This window comes from Phascolarctos cinereus, unplaced genomic scaffold (assembly GCF_003287225.1).
Source record: "Phascolarctos cinereus isolate Bilbo 61053 unplaced genomic scaffold, phaCin_HiC Scaffold_4;HRSCAF=312, whole genome shotgun sequence".
Taxonomy (NCBI): Eukaryota; Metazoa; Chordata; class Mammalia; order Diprotodontia; family Phascolarctidae; genus Phascolarctos; species Phascolarctos cinereus.
This window is the reverse complement of record NW_027555847.1, coordinates 471,887,791-471,908,827: the sequence shown is the minus strand read 5'-3', so window position 1 is coordinate 471,908,827 and position 21,037 is coordinate 471,887,791. Positions and strand designations below refer to the sequence as shown.

The 21,037-nt window shown below is 36.4% G+C and overlaps 1 protein-coding gene across 1 annotated transcript in view; it reads left to right on the top strand.

The window, feature by feature from the left end:
• Window positions 1-21,037, top strand: part of RAB2A (RAB2A, member RAS oncogene family) — a 123,181-nt gene that overhangs the window by 83,643 nt on the left and 18,501 nt on the right. Inside the window, exon 6 of the mRNA XM_021005895.2 lies at window positions 6,950-7,061. Coding sequence (XP_020861554.1) covers window positions 6,950-7,061 — 112 coding nt within the window. The remainder of the gene's footprint in view (window positions 1-6,949; window positions 7,062-21,037) is intronic.

The window sequence follows — 21,037 nt, the reverse complement described above, 5'->3', positions numbered from 1 at the left end:
ATAATAAAATGTATTTCCTGGTTATTGCTGTGTATACCTAGGAATTGAAGTCACTATGACATTTGCTATTTTGCTCTAGAGACCAAAAGAAGTTTAAAGACAACTAGAATATAGGATATAAGGGTTAAAAGAATAGAGATATGACTAGAGCAGAGGCTGGCTGAAAAAGAACAGAGAGATAAATTAGGTGATTATTAGAAAGGGTCAATTGGAGGTGGATGTGAAAATGAAGAGTGACTTTGAATTAGATACAGAAAGCAGTAGGGAGCCAACGAAGGATTTGAGAGGGGGCAATGACCTAGTCAAAGTGACAGATGAGAAAGCTCGTGTGTCCCCCCCCCATTCTATAGCATTTTAGTCCAGTTGTAGAGAAAAATTATTAAAATAAGAACCTAGAAAGAATAAAGATGTTTAACATTGTCAAAAGCTAAAAAAGGGGTTGCTTTAAAATATTAAAAGGAAGCTATAGGAATAGATTGGTTTTTAGGTATTATATAAGAAGTATTGAAGTACTCAGTAATAAGTTAAAGTTGAGGAATGAAAGTAGTCTTAATATCCTCTAGCTGTAAAAATTAGGTGTGATGCATACCATGGTGACAGAGAAAAATTGGTAATATAAAAGAAATGAGAAATGCCTTCTGTTCACCATGTTCAGATTGAGCTAGTGATAAAATATTTAGGCAAGAAGAAAAATAGAAACAAAAGTAAGCTGGGTAGGGGAGAACTATTCTAGTTCTGTCTTTAAACTTCCTTTGATGACTATCCTTTTGTCTAAGTCTTATACCCCACAGACTGAAATTTCTCATGCATTTTTGTTTATGCATTCTTATTTCCTCATTTAGACATTAAACTTCTAAAGGGTTCTATAAGACAGTGTGTGGTAATACCAGTTGAGTGGGGGCAGGGTAGGGGGGAGGGAAGAGGCCATAGTGGTAAGGAAGCTTCATGGATGAGGTTGGACTTAAGCTAGATCTTGAAAAATGGACATATAAGAAGGTGGGGGAGTGGTGAATAAGTCAGTGTTGCTGGAACAAAACAGTCTGTATTCAGAATTAATGGAAGATAAAACTAGAAGCACAAGGTCCATATTGTGGATGGCCTTTGAGAGTGTCAGCCTAAGGAGTTGAACTTTATTTTGTAATCAGTGGGAGCCTGTAGTGGGAGTCATTAAATGTTTTTAAGCAGGCAAATGACATCAAGAAATCTGTTTTTAGGAAAATTAATCAGGGGGAGTGGGGGAGGGGCTGCAGAGCCAAGATGACAGAGAAAAAGCAGGGACTCCCCTCTGCTCTCCCAAATTGCCTTCTGAACAACTTTAAAATAACACCTCAAAATGAATCCTGGAGCAGCAGAACCCACAAAAGGGTGAGGTGAAATAATTTTCCAGCCCCAGACAACCTACAAGGTCAGCAGGAAAGCAGCATTGGAGTGAGAGTAGAGAGCAATCCAGCACAAGGCAATGCCCTAGTGAGCTAGCAGCAGGCCTTGGGGGGCAGCTGAATCAGCAGCAGTGGCCTACAGAGCTATCAGCCCACAGGTGGTAAGGGGTCTGATAAGTGATCAGCAGGACATTATAGAAGTCCCATGGCTGGCACTGGGTATAGCACTCTGTTGTGTTGCCTATACATAGATCCAGGTCCCAGTCCTGGGTTCAGTCGTAGGGCAAGCAGGAGCACTACCACATTAGAGCTTGCAGCTGCAGGGGAACAGGGACCATGATCACATTTATGGAGAAAAAGTGTTTAGGGTCACTCATAGGCCCAGAGAATGGTAAACACACACCTTTCTTTAGAATATACTACCTTGGAAGAACTGAAAACTTATAACCCCCAGAACTAGCTTTGAAAACAGCTGCACAAAAAAACCTGAAGCTTGGGACAGTGCCTCCTCTACCCTGGAAGCATAGCCAGATTTTAACACAAAAGTTAAAAGTCCAGAAATAGGCTGGAAAAATGAGCAAACAACAAGAACAACCAAAAAAGAACCTAACCATAGAATGTTACTATGCTAACACAAAACTCAGAAGACAACAAAGTCAAAACAGCTACATCCAAAGCCTAAAAAAAAAAAAAGTGAATTGGTCTCAGGCCCCCCGAAAAAGAATTTTTGGAGGAGCTCAAAAAGGATTTTAAAAATCAAATAAGAGAAGTAGAGGAAAAATTGGGAAATTAAATGAGAGTAATACAAGAAACTCATTGGGGGGAAAAGGAGTCAACAGCTTGGTAAAGGGGGCACAAAAAAATACTGAAGAAAGTAACACCTTAAAAAAAAACAGAATAGGCCAGATATTAAAAGAAGACACAAAAATCTACTGAAGAGAACTCCCTAAAAAGCAGAAATGGCCAAATGGAAAAAGATGTACGCTGAAGAAAAGAACTCCTTAAGAATTAGAATTGGCCAAATGGAAAAGGAAGTCCAAAAGCTCACTGAAGAAAATAATTATTTTTTATTATTATTATTTTTTAATTTTTAATATTATTAATTTATTTTGATTTATCAACAATCACTTCCATATGCTTTTGAGTTTAAAATTTTTCTCCCCCTTCCCCCCCCTCCCCAAGATGGCACACAATCCGATATAGGCTTTACAATTACATTCCTATTAAAACATTTTCACATTAGTGAAGTTGTAAGTAAAAATTAAAACCAATAGGAGGCACCATCAGAAAGATGAAACGAAACTCAACAAAAGGTAAAAATAAGTGATAGCGATTCGACTTCATAGTTCTTTCTTTGGATGTGGGCAGCATTTTCCATCCCAATGCCTCTGGAGATGTCTTAGATCCTTGTAATGCTGAGAAGGGTTCAATTTAACAATATTAGTCATCACATAACATGGCTGTTGTTGTGTACAAAGTCCTCTTGGTTCTGCTCACTTCACTCAGCATCAGACCATACAAGTCTTTCCAGGTTTTTCTGAAGTCAGCCTGTTCATCATTTCTTACAGCACAATAGTATTCTGTTACATTCATATACCGCAACTTGCTCAGCCATTCCCCAATTGATGGGCATGCTCTCAATTCCCAGTTCTTTGCCACCACAAAAAGAGCTGCTATGAATATTTTTGTACATGTGGGTCCTTTCCCTGTTTGTTTGATCTCTTTGGGATATAGCCCTAGGAGTGCTATTGCTGGATCAAAGGGTGTGCACATTTTTTGCAGCCCCTTTGGGCATAGTTCCAAATTTTTCTCCAAAATGGTTGGATCATTTCACAACTCCACCAAACAGTGTATTAGTGTTCCAATTTTCCCACATCTTCTCCAGCATTTATCGTTTTCCTGTTTTGCCATGTTGGCCAATCTGATAGGTGTGATGTGGTACCTCAGAGTTGTTTTGATTTGTATTTCTCTAATCAATAACAATTTAGAGCATTTTTTCATATGACTACAGATGGCTTTAATTTGAAGAAAATAATTCTTTAAAAATTAGAATTGGGCAAGTGGAAGGTGACTGCATGAGACATCAAGAAACAATAAAACAAAATCAAAAGAATGGAAAAAATAGAAAACAATGTGAACTATCTCATTGGAAAAGCTCACCTGGAAAATAGTCCAAGGAGAAATAATTTAAGAATTATTGGACTACCTGGGAAAAAAAGAGATTAGCAGTCATTTTTCAAGAAAGGGAACTGCCCTGATATTCTAGAACCAGAGGATAAAATAGAAATTAAAGAGTCCACCGATCACCTCCTGAAAGAGATCCCCAAATGAAAATTCCCAGGAATATTATAGCCAAATTCCAGAACTTCCAAGTCAAGGAGAAAAAATTGTAAGCTGCCAGAAAGAAACATTTCAGGTATCATGGAGCTACAGTCACAATCACACAAGATTTAACACCGTCTACATTAAAGGATCAGAGGGATTGAAATGTGATAGTCTGAAGGGCAAAGGAACTAGAATTACAACCTAGAATCACCTACCCAGCAAAACTAAGTAAAGTCCTTCAAGGGAAAAAAATGGGTGTTCAATGAAAAGCTGTGGTCTGCAGACCAGAGCTGAATAGAAAATTTGACTTTCGAATACAAGATCCAAGAGAAGTATAAAAAGCTCATCAGAAAAGAGAAACCATAAGGGATTCAGTAAGGTAAACTGCTTACCTTACTACACACTAAGATGATATTTATAACTTAACTCCTAAGACCTTTCTCATTATTAGTGAAGTTAGAAGACATAAGCATGGACAGAGGGTACTGGTGTGAGTTGAATATGATAGGATGATGTCTATAAAAACAAAATGAAGGGATGAAAGAGGTATGCAGTGGAAGAAGGGGTGGGGAACAGGGGTAGAATGGAGTAAATTATGTGACAAAAGAGGGGGAAACAAGCTTTTACAGTGGAGGGGACAGTGAGAGAGTGCTTAGAACCTTACCCTCATCAGAAATGGCTCAGAGAAGGAGTAACATCCGAACTCAGTTGGTATAGAAATCCATCTTGCCCTACAGGAAAGTAGTCGGGGGGAACAGGGATAATAGAAGGTGGGTGAAGGGGCAGCTAGGTGGCACAGTGGATAGAGCGCCAGCCCTGAAGTCAGGAGGATCTGAGGTCAAATCTGGCCTCAGACCAAACCCTTGATACTTACTAGCTGTGTGACCGTGGGAAAGTCACTTAACCCCAATTGAGAGAAAGAGAGTGAGTGTGAGTGTGGGGAGGGCGGGGCTGAAAGAAGAGGAGGGATAGGGTGAGGCAGTAGTCAAAAGCAAAACACTTTTGAGGATGAACAAGAGAGAGAGAGAGAGAGAAGGATAAATGGGGGGGGGATACAATGGAGGGAAATACACAGTAATCACAACTTTAAAAAAAAAAAGTTTCACAGGCAAGGCCTCATTTCCCAAATATATAGAAAACTTGAGTCAAATTTATAAGAATTCAAGTCATTCCCCAATTGATAAATGGTCAAAGGACATGAACAGTTTTTAGATGAAATAATCAAAGCTATCTGTAGTCATTATTAGAGATATTAATGTTCTAAATCATTATTGATTAGAGAGCAAATTAAAACAGTTCTGAGGTACTACCCCACAGGAAAGTGACAGATGTTGGAGGGGATATGGGAAAACTGAGATGCTTATATTGGTGATGTTGTGAACTGATTCAACCATTCTGGAGAGCAATTCAGAACTATTTTTCCTAAGGGCTATAAAATGGTGCATACCCTTCGACCCAGCAATACTGCTACTAGATCTGTATCCAAAAGAGGTAAACAAACAAAAAAAAAAGGAAAATGACCTATATGTACCAAAATACTTGTAACAGCTCCTTTTAGTGGTGGCAAAGTATTAAAAATTGAGGGGAATGCCCATCAATTGGGGAATGGTTAAACAAGTTGTGATACATGATTGTGATGGAATACTGTTGTACTGTAAGAAATGATGAGCAAGATGTTCTCAGAAAAACCTGGAAAGACTTACATGAACTGATACAAAGTGAAATGAAGAGAATCATGAGAACATTGTATACAGTAACAGCAATAATGTATGATTATCCCCTGTAAATGACTTATTCTCAGCATTACAGTTATTCAAGACAGTTCTGAAGGACTTACAAAAAATGCTATCCGTTCCAGAGAAAGAAATGATGGAGTCTAAATGCAGATTGAAGCATACTTTTTTTACTTTCTTTTTTTTCCTTTGTTTTGTGGGTTTGTGTTTTCTTTCACAACATGACTAGTACCGAAATAATGTTTTTCTTGACTGCAAATATGTAACCTATATTAGATTGCTTGCCTTCTCAAGGACGGGAGAAAGAAGAGAGGGTGGAACTCATTTTTTTTATTGTTTTTACATATATTTGAAAAAAAATTTTTAAATATTAAATAGAAAATTAATCTGGTAATGGAGTACAAAGTAGACTAGAGGGGTGCATGATTGGATTTGTAATGGGTGTATTAAATCCAAGTTTTTTTGATTTTGTAAATTAACTTAAGTCCATTATTTCTGTCTTCCTGTCTTCCCCATCTGTGTTTTTTTTCTCCCTTCTTATTCCTTTTCTCCCTTTTTCTTTTCCCCCTTTTCCTCCATCCCCTTCCATTTCTCACATTCCCTTTTCCTTCTATCTCCTCTTCCCTCTTCCCTCCTTCCTTACATCTCTTCTCCCTGTTTGTTCTTCCTCCTTCTATAGTTTTCCTTCTTCACCAGTCACCCCACACACACACACACCCCGTGTCCCCATGCATCTCATCTATTCTTCCTGCTTTGCTTGCTGTACTTCTTAGCACTTCAACAACATAGGTTAGCAGGAGTGCAAATTTAAACTCACAGGATCATGGATTTAGATTTTGAAGGGAACGTAGAGGCTGTCAGGTCTAACCCCCTTGTTTTTCAGATGAGGAAATTGAGGTACAGAAAGGTTAAGCTACCCAGAATCACACAACTAGTAAGAATCTACAGTGAAATTTAAATCCATTTCCTGATTTGAAGTCCAGTGTCCTCTCCAGTATGCCGTGATGCTTCTAGGTTATTATATCTGTCATAACAGCATTCTCAAGCTAGATAGGTAGTTTTTCTAGACTTTGTATAGGAAATACTCATTTTTTTACTTTTTTTTCTCCATATAACATTTTTGTTGGTGGTTAATGATTTGGAGTCAAAAGACAGATTCAAATCCTTCAACAAAAATGCTTTTGGGCAGGACGCTTAGTATCTAGAACTCAGTTTCCTCATGTAAAAAAGAAAGGTTGAATTAAATTATCTCTAAAATCCCTTACAACTCTACAATTTCTGGGTTTTTTAAAAAATGTATTAATTAGATTATATATTCCTTTAAAATTGGAATGTGCCTTGTACATCTTTGTATCACTCACAGCATCATATGAGCTGCCTTGCTCTTAATAAATATTGATGTATTCATTTTTAAAATCTATTCATAGAACTGTAGATCCCACCAGCTACTTACTTCTCATGAATGAAACTACTTATATTCTAATGGTTGACCCTATTCTTCCTTAACTTTAGTGATTTAGAATCTAGAAGAGAAGTTAAAAAAGAAGAAGGTGAAGCTTTTGCCAGAGAACATGGACTTATCTTTATGGAAACTTCTGCTAAGACTGCTTCCAATGTAGAAGAGGTAGGTGGGCTGTCCTTTTTTTGTAATGGAAATATGTGTAATATCCTTTGACATTTCTTCTTTCATACTTTTGTCATAATGCAGGGGCTTTAACTGTTTTAAATTAGGTATGATTTCCTGAATCTGTCTTTTGACACTTAACTTTTTAAAAATCTTTTTATAAAAAGTAAAATGAGAGTCTGAGAACAAAACTCTAAATTTGTGTTCCTGTGCTTGCAGCAATTCCAGATGCTTTAAGAGATCTAGAATTATATAATTTTTAGATTTGAGAGGGACCTTAGAAATAATCTAGTCAAACCACTTTATGCTACTATCCTGTTTTTTTTTAAATATATATTTATTTTTAGCAGATCTCCTTTCAGTTATAATTTCATGGATTAAAAGAAACTAATGAATGGAATTTTGATAAGATACATTTTTAACTCCCCCCCCTTTAAGGATTTTTATTTATTTATTTATTTTTAGTCAGGCAATTGAGGTTAAGTGACTGGCCCAGAGTCACACAGCTAGTGAATGTTATGTGTCTGAGAACTGGATTTGAACTCAGGTCCTCCTGACTTCAGGGCTGGTGCTCTATCCACTGCACCATGTAGCTGCCCCCCCAAAAAATTTTAATCATTAAATTTTTTTTGCTGCATAATCACAGCATGAATCCTCAAGTATAGTAAATCCAAGGTAGAATTGTTGTTGGTGTTACACTTCCATTTAAAAAACCCTGATATTATATTGTTAAAGTATATCTAATGTGTTTATAAGGTTCTATCCTTATTCTCAGTGAGGAAAGAATGTTAGCCTGTGCTCTGTGGCATAAGCTCATGATAAAATATTGGTGTTATTCATATTTATAGAATATTCTTATACACGAAGAGAGGCAAGATGGTCTTGTGGACAGAGAATGCTGGCCTAGTGATCACAAAATCTTTGGTTTAAGTCTTGTCTTACATACCTACTTGACCCTGGGCAAGTCTCTTGGTGTGTCCAGGCAACTCTATAAGACTTGAAGTTTCAGACAAGCTACTGGTCTGCATCAGTGAAAAAAGATTCTAGTTCACAACTTCCTATAGCAATGAAATCACAGGTCCAGGTCAGAGGACTTCAGCATTAAACACCACTTTGCACAAAAATCATCTACGCAAGAGGTTATTTTACTCTTTCCTTTTTTTTTTCTTTCCTATATATAACTTTTCTAGCAGTTTGGGCAGAGCATCTCAGTGATATATAGTCATCTGTCAATCAATACATAGATATCACATCTATACATACATACATGTATTTCCTTGTGACTCTTTATTTGAATATGTCAGGTTTGATATGATAGACATCCTGCTATAAATTGATACGCTGAGACCTCTATAATATATCAGTTCAGCTGAGAGATGTTAAGCTCTCCTTTGATTAAATAGAGAAAAAGGCATGTGAGAACTAGCTAGCTTATATAGTAAAAACAGTTCTGATATATTAGGGATCTGGACAGATGAAGGCTAAATAAATGAAATCACTGTTGTCTAAATCTGCATTGTCATTCCAAAGTTGTTTGCATTGGTCAGACACATAACATGCCCATTGTGTTCATTTTTTTTTAAACTAGAATCTAAGCCAGAAGTTCATTTAAAAAAAAGTATAGCTAGCTATATAGTAGCTGCTCCTGTCAGTAAAATCTGGGAGGTCCAGTCACATAACAGAGAGGTCCTAGAAATATGTTATAATAATTTTAAAAACAATCTTTGATTTGGTGGTTTAAGCATCTCCTTTGACACATAATCAAAATCGCTTTAAATAGTTGTTTACAACTTGTTTCGTAACTTCATCATTTGGTTACCAGCTTTCTAGTAATGAGCCTCAGAATTTTTAGCTCAGCTCAGCCAATCCTTAGACAGTAACCTCTCACTGGCCCTTACTTGAAGCTGTCTATGCCAGCTTGGTCTAAGAACTTGTACTCTACTAGCAGAGCCTTCAGAACTTGGTATCATTTCCATAGCAGAATGACACACCAGTTCCCGATAAAATTTTATTATATTTAGAACTGACCATTTAGAGTTTTGTCTTTGTGTTTTCACTCATGAGAGTAATTCTTTATTCTTTTATTTCTGTTTTGTATAACACACTTGTGAAAATTTGCTCTACAAAGTAATTTATCATACAAAATCATGAGAGGGTAATGTTTGAAGTATTTTTTTTTAAACTTTGACTCTCATAGTACTTACGATTGTTAAAAAATAAAGCTTGCACATAAATACATTTATAAATTTTTACAAACAATCAGTATGTGGAAATAATTTTGCCCAAAAGGAAACTTGAAGACTAGTTTTTAAGGAGACACTATTGAATACTTAGATTAATTTGAGGAAGATGTAAAATGAAAACATGAGTAGCTTAAATTTGTTGCAAAACTTTTACTAATATAATTTGACATCTATTCTTGACCAGCACTGTCAACCATAGACTCATAAGTTTAGATAAGATTGTTTCATGATCCAGAAAAAAATAGTGCAACCATCCTGAACCTACTTCAGTATTTGAAAAAGTTGGTTAAACATGAACAGAAAGAATATCAAAGCACAGTCCCACAAAGTGCTATCATGAATTAATGCACTAAACAAAAATTACTTTGAAAAAAAATGAAGCAATCTAGATGTAACTGAGATGAAATAATGCCACTGTATATGGCATTTTATACTTTATACAATGCTTTCACATGCATTATCTTATTTGATTCTGACAGCAGACCTTTTGGGGAGGTTGAGTGATTTGCCCACCTTTACATATCTCCCCAGTTATGAAGCAGATTTGCATCTTCTGACTTTCAGTCAAATGTTGTACTATGCCTTACTAATTCATAGTTGTTATTCACTAATTTGTACACAACTCACTTTTACATATCACCTTAAAGCTTACAAAGCACTTTCCCTGGGGAATAGACCTAAGTATTATCTCTATTATCAGAACTATTTTTTTTCCCAATTTATTTTTTTCATTTTGAATGATCCAGCTGAGAAAATAGACCCACATGAGCAATGATGACATAAATCCTCTAATCTCCAACTTTCTTAATAACAGCAACAAGAATAATAAGCTTATATCCTGGGTAGTACTCCAGAGTTGAGAATAATTTCCTCATCACAGTTCTATGAGTCAAGTACGAATGTCATTATCCCCTTGTTGTAAAGAGGGAAGCAAGGCCTAGAAAGCAATTAATGAGCCAGTCCACAAACTCCTTTGTCCAAAAAGTACAGTTGTTCTTTCTCATACACCATATTGTCATACAAGGTAACAGCTAAAAGTGAAATTACTGTAAACACAAACTGTCTATTTGCCATAGCTGCTAAACTGAAAGAGATGTTACAAATAGTCTGACATAACTTTATAACCTCCATCATTTTACAGTCACTTGCCCAAAGTTATACAAATAAACACCTGAGATTAATGTAGATGTTTACTGGTTTTGGTTTATGTTTGGTTTTGATTTTAAACAAACCAAAAACTGAGAACATTTTGGAGAAGCAATCCACATTTTGCCCGAGTTTTTAAAACAAAAAATTCAAACTGATGTGTTAGGTTTGAGCTTTTTTTTTGTTTTTAATGAACTAAGTGGGGGAAAAAATGCTGATTGAAAAACCTTCAAAATTTGAAAGCACTGAAACTATGTTAATAAGCACCTTGGGTTTTTTACTGTTTCATCTATTAATTTTGTTTTTCTATATGACCTAAATTCTATGACCATAGACTAAAATTAGAATAATAATTTTAGTAGTAACTAAAATAGGAAGCTGTTACTAGTTAGAACACTTAGGAAAAGTATCAGTAGGCCAAAAAAGTTAGTTTCAAGGAACCAAAAAAAAATTTAATGTTTTTGTAAGTTTTCATTTCCCTTTGCTCACTCTGTACCTTCTTGATATTAATTATTAAAGTTGTTTTTTCATCCTTTCTTTTTTAATTACCTAGTCCCATACTATTCCTTGTAAAGAATAACATTTTGGGGATCATCATTGGGAACAGACCTTCAGTGCCATTATATTGAGGCCCAGAGAAGTTAAGTGGCTTGCCCCTCAAGCCACACAAGTAGCAAAAAAGTATAAGATAGATTTGAACTCATGTCCCTTGATTTGATATCCGTGGTCTTTATGCTATTTGCCTCCTGTGACTACCTCATGAAAATTAATTGATTGGCTTTTGACATTTATACAATATTTCCCTTTGAAATGTAGCTTGTTGCAGGGGATAGAAAACCAGCCTCAGAGTCAGGGTTACCTGGGTATAGGTTCCATCTCTGACACATATTGGCAACGTGACTTTGGGCAAGTCAATTCATCACTCATTTTCCCCCAGACAGTTCTGACTTTAAGTTGTAGAACAGTTATGGATCTGCATTGGTAGACATTTCTTCAGGAAACACACTAATGAAATCACGAGTCTGAACAACAGCAACAACAAAATTCCCTTACATTCCAGAGCCTGGGAGGCAGTGTGTATAGAGGGCTAGACTGTCCTTGGCATCAGGAAGACCTATATTCAAGCTTTGCTTCTGACACATACTAGCTCAAGTGACCATGGGCAAGTCATATAAACAGTAAAGGGAATTTCTACACCACCAAGGGAATTTCCCTACACCAACTCATAGAACTCTCCCTTCTCGAATGAATGAATGAATGAATGAATGAATGAATGAAATCCTAGAACCTAGTTGGAAAGTGAGCAAAATCCCATCAATGTATTTTACTGTGCCATTTGTTCATCAAATGTTCTTGTTTGTAACAACTAGGTGACACAGTGGATAGAGTGCTGGACCTACAGTCAACCTGTGTTCAAAACTCAGATACTATTTGATCCTTGGCAAGTCACTTAATCTCTGTCTGCCTCAGCTTCTTCCTTTGCAAAATAGGGATAATAATATTACTTACCTCCCAGGATTTTTGTGAGGATATTTGTAAAGCGCTTTGTTAGCCTTCATACATTATATAAATGCTAGCTGTTAGTTTTGTTATTGTTATTTACCTTGTCTAACCACTTTCACTTCTACCATCTCTGATCCCTCAAAGCAGAAACCATGAAAGTGAGTTATTCCAATTTGTCCCAATAATTAAGGACTTGCTGCTTCTTTTCCCTATGCTAATCATGGATTTTAGTATCTATCTTTAAAACAAATGGAACACTTGAGGAGATGTGGCTTGAAGTAAAAAGAAATTAAATGCCAATATTGTTTATATTGGCTTAATAAAGGTGACAATTTAAAATAACACTAGTATGCTTGTAGTTAAGATTTTCATAAATAACAAAAGAGATTTACAAATATAATGGGTTTTATATACTGACTTGTGAAAGTCAACAGACAAAAAACTTTGAACCACAATGGAAAGAGACTTTCAGAGATAAAAAGCCTATATTGAAAAATCGCCTTAATTTTCCTCTCAGCTTTCAGGGGATTTTAAAGGATAGCTTCAAGTAGAGTGGTTACATTATAGTAATCTAATCAGAATGCTCTGTAGACCCAGATCACTGTGACAAGGCTTGCATTAAAGTTTAAGGATAACAGCCTTTATACTACGGACAGCAGCAGTTGGTAATTTGCATTACCAATAAGTGTCTTCATAGAAAAAAAATGTAACAAGGTTCTCTGCTCCCCCAAATGATACAACCTATAGATACCTCCATGATAAAAGCGGTCTAAATCTTGCAGCTATCTGTCATTATTTACTTAGTTGTGTTTAGTCCTAAACCAGTTGACTTTTTTATTTAGTCCCTTTCATAGGTAGTTTGAATTAGGAAACTGGAACTGGAACAGATGAAAATGAAACACATTTTTGCATATCATTAACATCCTTAGAATTCCTGAGGCCCAGAACACTCTCCATTCCGAGGAGTTCTACGTGAGATTGGTATGGTTGAGTTCAAACAGATAATCTGATCCCAGATAATATTCCTGAAAAAGATCCTGGTAGAAATAATGGAAGGTTTTTAGCTTTGTTTTTTTAAATCAGGCATCAAATCAGATAGCTGTTTCTTATTATTTATTGACCTTTTCTAACTATCGCAACAGATTAGGGGGAAGTTGCATATAGTTGGTGTTAGAGTCACTAGGTCAGGATTTGAGCTCAATTCTCCCTTACCATGTCCAGCGATATTTCTAATAACCCAGATTGCTTCTCAGGATATCAGCCTTTTAAGAGCCTTGGCTAAATTGTCTTTGGAGAATTGTGATCCCAAGCCTACTCACTTCCTCCAAGCCCATCTTTTTACTATCATTAATCTCTTGGCAATTCTATGTAACTAAATCACATAGCCAAACAATCTCAGAAGAATCAAAATTGAAAAAACAATAGAAAGATATATGGTAGCTGTAAATGTTCTGTAACAAATTATCAGTGGTGGCTTAAGTACTAGAGTAGACTTGAACAATTGGGAAATGGTGGTAGGCCAGTCAGGTAGCTAGAGTGGGAAAACAAATAGGCTAAAGTGGGAAAACAAATAGGCTAAAGTGTTGCATTGATAGTAATGATTGACCAAAAGACAATGAATAGTATATTGAGTGGTTCCATCCTCTATGTGATTTACAGACATGGATAAGAATTATATAAAATAAAGTTGTATGTAGGATATAACTTTTTGAAGACCTTCATTCTATCTTACATAGTTTTTTTTTCAATTAATACCAGAGATATTTTACAATAATTTTCTGTGTATTTTGTTTTATACCAGTTTTTTTAAATGTATGTGTTCTTATTTGAATTGAAAAACCAGGTAACTTGTCTATAGAAAGTCCTTGTTAATTGTGGCAAAGGAATTGGGAAAATTTCTCCCATTAGTAAGATAAGTTTATCATATTAGCTAATTGATACTTTGGAAGGGAGAGAAGTTATTCTGAGAGGATGAAAGCAGGAAAGAGATGAAGGTGGGGATGGATAGGGGAGATGCTGAATGTCTGGAAAAACTTATCTGAGAAGACCCAAGTCTGGTACTCTAGTGGACGCTTTGTGATTGGGAAGTAGCTTGTTGACTGTTTGTAAATTATCACTTTTGTAGTCAGATCCCCAAATTTGCTTTCAAAACTCTTTTAATGTAACTGAACTATAATAGTTACTGCTATAATATATTGTTATACTCTGTTTCCAGTAGTGCTTAGCTGCATTATGTTTAAAATCTCCTTTTTTATACTAGCTTGAGAACCTAATCAGAGTTTAAGTGAATTCAGTCATTTCAGGTATCAGAAATCTGTCTCTCCAATGAGAGGGAATCCCCAGAGTAAACAATGAAGTGAAGTAGTTTAGTATCAAGAAAAAAAATCAAAACACTGTCCCTCCCTCCTATCAGATTTTTGGAAGAGATTAGTATAGATAGTGTACCCTGAGTTGATTTTATTGGACTTTTAAAAAAAAATTTGAATATTCAACTCAGTTATACCAAACAATTTCAAGGCAATAGGACTTGAGTCAAATAACACACAGAATTATATATCTCATAGAGGAGTCATATTAAAGGGTAAGCTAGACATTTTTCTGCACAGAGAATAAAGTTAAAGGAAAGGCCAGGGGACAGATGGCATAAATTTCCTTCCTAATTTTTCTTAGAGCAGTTTTAAGTTAAGAGTCAGCTGAGGAAAGTACCATCAATGGCTTTATTGGGGACATTCTTCATGTAAGATTGAGCAATTTGATCAAAGATTTTACTGGGAAGTAAAATGATAAAAGAGGACTTAAGAGTTAGATCCAAGGAATAAAGCATTAATTGCTATATATAAAGGCAATCTTAATGTTACATTAATAGTTGAGTGATATTGAAGATTGATAAGGATGATTCTTTTACATGAAATAGAGAAGTGAAGTTCTTTTTTTTTTTTTAAATTCAATGTTCCAAAAGGCTTGGTAATTTCATCTATCTTAACTCCCTCTTGTGATATAGACCGCAAGTACTCTACACATTTAATAGACATTTTAATGATTTCCTCTGGCCACCCCCCCGACTGGTAGTGAAGTTCTCCTTCTACTTAGGTAGAGTGATCCATACTTACACATAGTCTATCACTGGACCTGTGTTTAAAAACCTTTGTGGCCTGGCAGTATTTCACAGGGTCAGGGTTATAGGGTTAATACCACAAAGACTTAAGCTTTGCTTGAATAATCTGGCATAGAGCCTAGGGTCAAATCATGCCACAATAAGATAGTGAAGGAAGACTTTAGTGGAGTCCTTTTACTTATAAGATAGTACATACACTCTCCACTATACATAAGAAATACAAGCAGAAGCAGTAGAGTTATGAAAGGCTAGAGGTCAAAGTTTGTTTCATGTTTTCTAATTACTAATTTCTGAGCTCTTTCTAATTTATTTTTGGAAAGAAGAACTTGGAGTTAGGGAATAGAGGTTGGGGGTGGCAGCAGATGTCATCTAGAGCTAACTAGCTGTGTGGCTTTTGTCATTTAACCTTTCCTTGACTCAGTCTCCTCAGATGTAAATTGGGAATAATTTTTTATTCCTGCCTATTCTCCCATGATTGATGCAAAAATAAAATGAGACGGTACATTCAAAAGCATTTTGAAAATTATAAAAGCAAATATGAGGTATCTTTATTTGAGCACCTAGACAAATGTCTTGCACACAGTAGGTATCCACTAAACATTTGGTGTTTTCCAGTACCTTCAGGGCTGTTCATTACTTATTATCTGTCTGCATCATAACTGTACACTTTGATTAGCATACTTGGGAATTGACAGCAGTTCTTTTAAATGGAACAGTGGAAAGTGAATAGCATACTTGAGAATTAATAGCAATTCTTCTAAATAGAGCAGTGGAAAGAGTGTGAGATTTAGAGAACCTGGATTCAAATTTCCACTCTGCTGTTCCCAAACTATGCTACCTCAACTACAACATCAATCTACCTGATGCCCCCACCCACATTCACCCCCTCACCTTTCCTGGATTCTATCCTTAGAACCACCCTGGGCTCTTATAGGTGAGGTTTCACCTTATATTACATCTCCATTTCTCTTCCATTCCCATCAGGAACTTGGATGTTGTCCCTAGAACCAATGTGAGTTCTAATAAGTGAACTTTTGCCTTATATTGCTGAGATCCAGGCCTCTACCTCACTTTCCCATTGTCTCCAAACCATTCACGAGGGTAATTTCCTGACCCCTTTATGTGTTGTTTTTCCCTATTCAAATGTTTCTTGAAGTCAGGGACCGTCTTGCTTACTTGTATTTGTATCCAGTGCTTAGCACTATACCTGACACATAGTAAGCACTTAAATGCTTTTATATGTCTTATCTTTTTGTTTCTGTTTTCTTTTCCAGCTAGAGTAGGCTTTAGAATAACAAGAACAAAAGATTAGCAGCATGTAGAAAGCCAAATAAGGGAAAAAACAAATGGTATCTAACTACATTCATCTAGTTCAGCTCATCTTGCCAGGATGAACTACACCCTAGAATAATGAAAGAACTAGCAGATGTAATTGACTACCCTTAGTCATCTTTGAAAGATTTTGGAACAGAAAGGAGGTGCCACAGACTTGGGAAAGGGCATATGGCCCCATTTTCCAAAAAGAAAAATGGCTAGAAAATGTAGACTATAGATCAGAGAGCTTGACTTAATTCCTGGTAAAATTCTAGAACTCATTTTTCAGGGGATAATGCTTAGAAAAGAGAGTAGTGATCACTAAAGACAAACATGGCTTCATCAAGCACAAGTCATGCCAGACTAACTTCATCTCATTCTTTAACAGGGTAATCAGAGCTATCTGAAAATGGAATGTCAGCCTTCGTGGATAGTGAGTGTTCCTCCACTGGATGTATTCAAACAAAGAATGAATGTCCATTTATTTGGAGGTGTTATAGAAAGGATTACTAGTCAAGCAGGATTAGGTGGATTAAATGGCCTCTGAGTTCCCTTCTAGCTCTTAGATTTTGTGAAATTGGAATTGCCAAATCCACTGGGAAGGGGAAGGAAGGAAATGGACAGTGAAATAGTAGAAGCCCTTCTTTGGGCAAGTTTTCAGAGAGAATGCACTATAGCATCGAAAAGTAAATTGAAAGGTAAATGTCATTATGGCATTTGTCTATATGATGCAACTTTCTTACCCAAAATAACATTCTTTTATGGTAGTGGCATAATTGTGGTGACTCCTCCTTATGTTATTAGAATATTGGACACTGGTAAATTTCATTTTGTTTCTCATTTACATAATGTTATTAAGAGAATCTTAGCCAGTTATGAATTAGAAACCCTTTTTTGGCTATATAAAATATTTTAGCCAGTTTTATAAAACATATGAATCAGATATTAATAATAATAGCAATTCATATTTCTGTAGTGCTTTAAGGTTTTCAAAGCCTTTTCATCACAGTCCTCTGTAAGTGAGAGTGGTAGGTACTCTTATTTTATTGATGAGGAAACTTAGACATATATAGTTAAATGACTGATCACATAATTATTTAAAACAGCATTCTAAATCAGGTTCCTAACTTCAAGCCTAGCACTGTATCTACTACAGCATGCCACTTCCCAGTATGCTTTTCTTAGTATACTATTATATTTTTTATCCTTATTCATTCAGACACAAATAAATCTGAAGCATGATTGTAGTAGGACCTCTAGGAGCATATTCCCTTTTATTATCAGAGAAGGTAAAGAGCAGTCATAGGGACTGAAAAAAAATGCCATCAGATATAGCAGTTACAAGAACATTGTCAAGCTTTGAGAGAATAGTTTCATTTAAAAGGTAGGTTTGGAAGCCTGATTGCAAGGTTTTCAGCAAGAGAAATTATTGTAATAGCATAGATTTACATGTCATTGTAAAGATGAGAAAACTGAGGCTTAGAGACATAGTAACTTTCCTAAGATCGTATAGATAGGAAGTCAAAAAGCTAGAATTTGAATAAAGGTCATCAGATGTCAAATCTGTTACCCATTCTACTACAGTGCATCTAAAGAGATTATTCCAACAGCTATGTGGAGGATGAATTGGGTGGGAGGAGGGGTAAGAATTTTGGAGACAGTGAAACAATTTAAGTGGTTATTAAATTAGAACAGGCAAGAAGTGATAAGGCCATGAAAGCAGTTGCTGCTTGCATAAGTGGAGAAAAGACAGATTCAAAAGATGTTTTAAAGGCAAGCGTTAACAAGATTTGGCAACTGATGATGGAATGTGGTAAAATGAAGAGGGGAGAGGTTAGGATAACTCACAGGGTTACAAATCTGGGTGAATGTGAGGATACTATTACCCACAAAAGAAATGGGAAGATGATGTTGTTGTCGTCGTCGTTGTTGTTGGAAAAGGAGTATGTTTAGGGGAAAGAGTGTTGTTATGGTTTGGACATAATAGGTTTGAAATGTCAGTAGGACACTGAGGTGGAGCTATCTAGCAAAAACAGACCTATTCTTCTGCATACAAAAAAGTGCACATGGCTCTTCCATCTTTAAAACCTTCACTTTATCTTGCATTTCCCACTAGCTGTCATCTCATATGTCTTTTCCCCTTCATGGTTAAACTTCTTACAGAAGCCATCTACACTCATCTCCACTTCCTTTCCTCTAACTCTTTTTTAAATCTTCTGCAGTCTGGCTTCAGACTTTCACCATTCAATTGAAATTACTCTCTCCAAAATTATCAGCGATATAATTGATAAACCTAATAGCCTTTTCTCTGTTCTCATCATTATTAACCTCTACAGCTTTTGATACTCTTCATCACTTTCTGGATAGTCTCTCCTCTCTGTTTCTTAGGGACAGTACTCTTTCCTGGTTTTCTCCTGTCTATTTTAATTCTCTAAAGGATCTTCATCCATGTCACACTCACTAACTGTTGTCTTCCAAGGCTATCAGTAAATATTTATTAAGTGCTTTTCTGTATTCTAGGCACTATACAAAGCCCTGGGGAGACAAAAACAAGAGGGTCCTTTACAGCTTTAGCCCTGGATCAATAAAATCTACATTCAGATCTCAGCTCATCTCCTTGCCACTTGTGTGACTTTGGGCAAGTCACTTAATGTTTCTTGGGTCTCAGGTTCCCCATCTGCAAAGGGTTGGACCAAGTGGCTATTGAATCTTTTTCCAGGTCTAAATCTGTGTTCTTATGATCCTCTCAGAAAGCCACACAGCCAGGCCACCCTTTCTGATAGAGCATCTTCTCCTATGTCTCCCTACTGCTGCATATAAATTCCTTTACTTCATTTTCCCTTCCCTGAGGCCCAATATCCTCCTCCCTGCACACCTGAAGAGCTGCCTAGGTAAGAGATTTCGGAAAGAGAAAATGTTGTATCTTTAGCCCCCTACCCCATCCCCATCATTCTATACACATACACTACCCCCAAGCCTGATTTTGCAAACCTGTGAAGGCAAAGGGGATAGAGAGTGATTGCATCCTGCTAGATGTCAAAGAGTATCCATTTCAGCATCATGGAGTGCTCCAACACCGACTGTCACAGCATCTCACAGTGATATTTGAACTGCATCATCTCTGTCCTAGCCCCACTTTTTGCCCTTCTATATGTCTCATTAGCTCCAGTGAGTTCAGTTATCTTTATGCTGATGTTTCCCTGATCTGTGTATTCAGCCCTAGTCTCTCTCCTATACTAGTTATCTCCATTTGCCTCTTGGATATCTCTAATTGGGTGTCCTGAAGGCATTTCGTAGTCTAGATTTTTCCTGTTCCTTAAGGTGCCACTGTCCTCCCAGTCAAACAGGCAGCTTTGGTATCACCTTCAATTCTTCCGTTTCATCCCATATATTCAGTCTGTTGCCAAATCATGTTTTTACTTTCACATTATCTCTCACATACATCACCTTCCCTTCACTTATACAGACACCATTCTAATTCATGTCTTCCTCATCTTGTGCCTGGATTGTTACAATAGCCTGCTGTTGGGTCTGCCTGTAAGTCTCTCCCTACTCTAATATATATACACTTTCTCTATATATATTCACCTCTAGGTTTCCCTATCTTCCTTAAAGTTTCAGCTCTGTTCTCAGCTTCCACAAGAGGCCTTTTCTGGTCTACCAATATTAGTGCTTTCCCCTCTGAGATTACTTTACATCTACTCTATATATACTTTGCACATATCTAATTATTTGTATTTTGTTTGCATTAGAATGTGAGCCCCTTGATGGCAGCAGCTGTTTTTGCCCATCTTTGTATCCCCAGCACTTGGCACAGGCTCTGGCATGTAGTAAGCACTTAAGCTAATTGGCTGACTAAGGGAGAAAGTGAAGGCTGTTAAGAAAGGCAAACACTTTGTAGGAGTTTCTCAGTGAACAGGGTACAAGCTACAGTGCAATAGATTTAATAATAAGAGCAGCTAACATTTTTATAACACCTAGATTTGCATAGCACTTTATGTGTATTATTTATTTTGACTCTAACAACCACTCTATGAGTTTAATAGGTGCTGTCATCATACTGTTTTACTAATGAAGAAACTTAATCACTGGATCATATTAAAGTATAATCGTTGATCTGCTTTGAGATAAGGGGCAGAGGGTGGCATTAAGAGCTGGTTCCAAGCTCCTGAGTTTGAATTATTCAAGGAAAATTAATTTGTTTGCCTTCTAATGAGGAGGACCCCAATTAATTCAAGAAACATTTAAGTCCCTTAAGCCAAGAATTGTGATAGACAGTCATATCGCCAAGTTCGGATCATCATCCTAGCTTTTCATGAGAAACAAAATGTGTAGATAAAAAATTGAGTACTACAGTGGATCCTTGATCTCATCGATGTGACTTTCTCCAATTTTTCTTTTGTAAATTATAGCCCATCAACACCTTCTCCTATATAGTTTCTGTCCCACACCCATCCCCTAATTCTTCCATAAAGGATCTACCCAACATTCTGGTTGACTTCCTCAGTTCCTTCAACATTATATCAGTTATCATTATAGCTCTTAGCTATTAATCTTACCCCTTGATCTTACTACATGACTGGCTTACCTCCTTTTTCATTACCTGGACAGTACTCTGTGCCACTTTTGATTTGCACATTATTGTTAGTAATTCG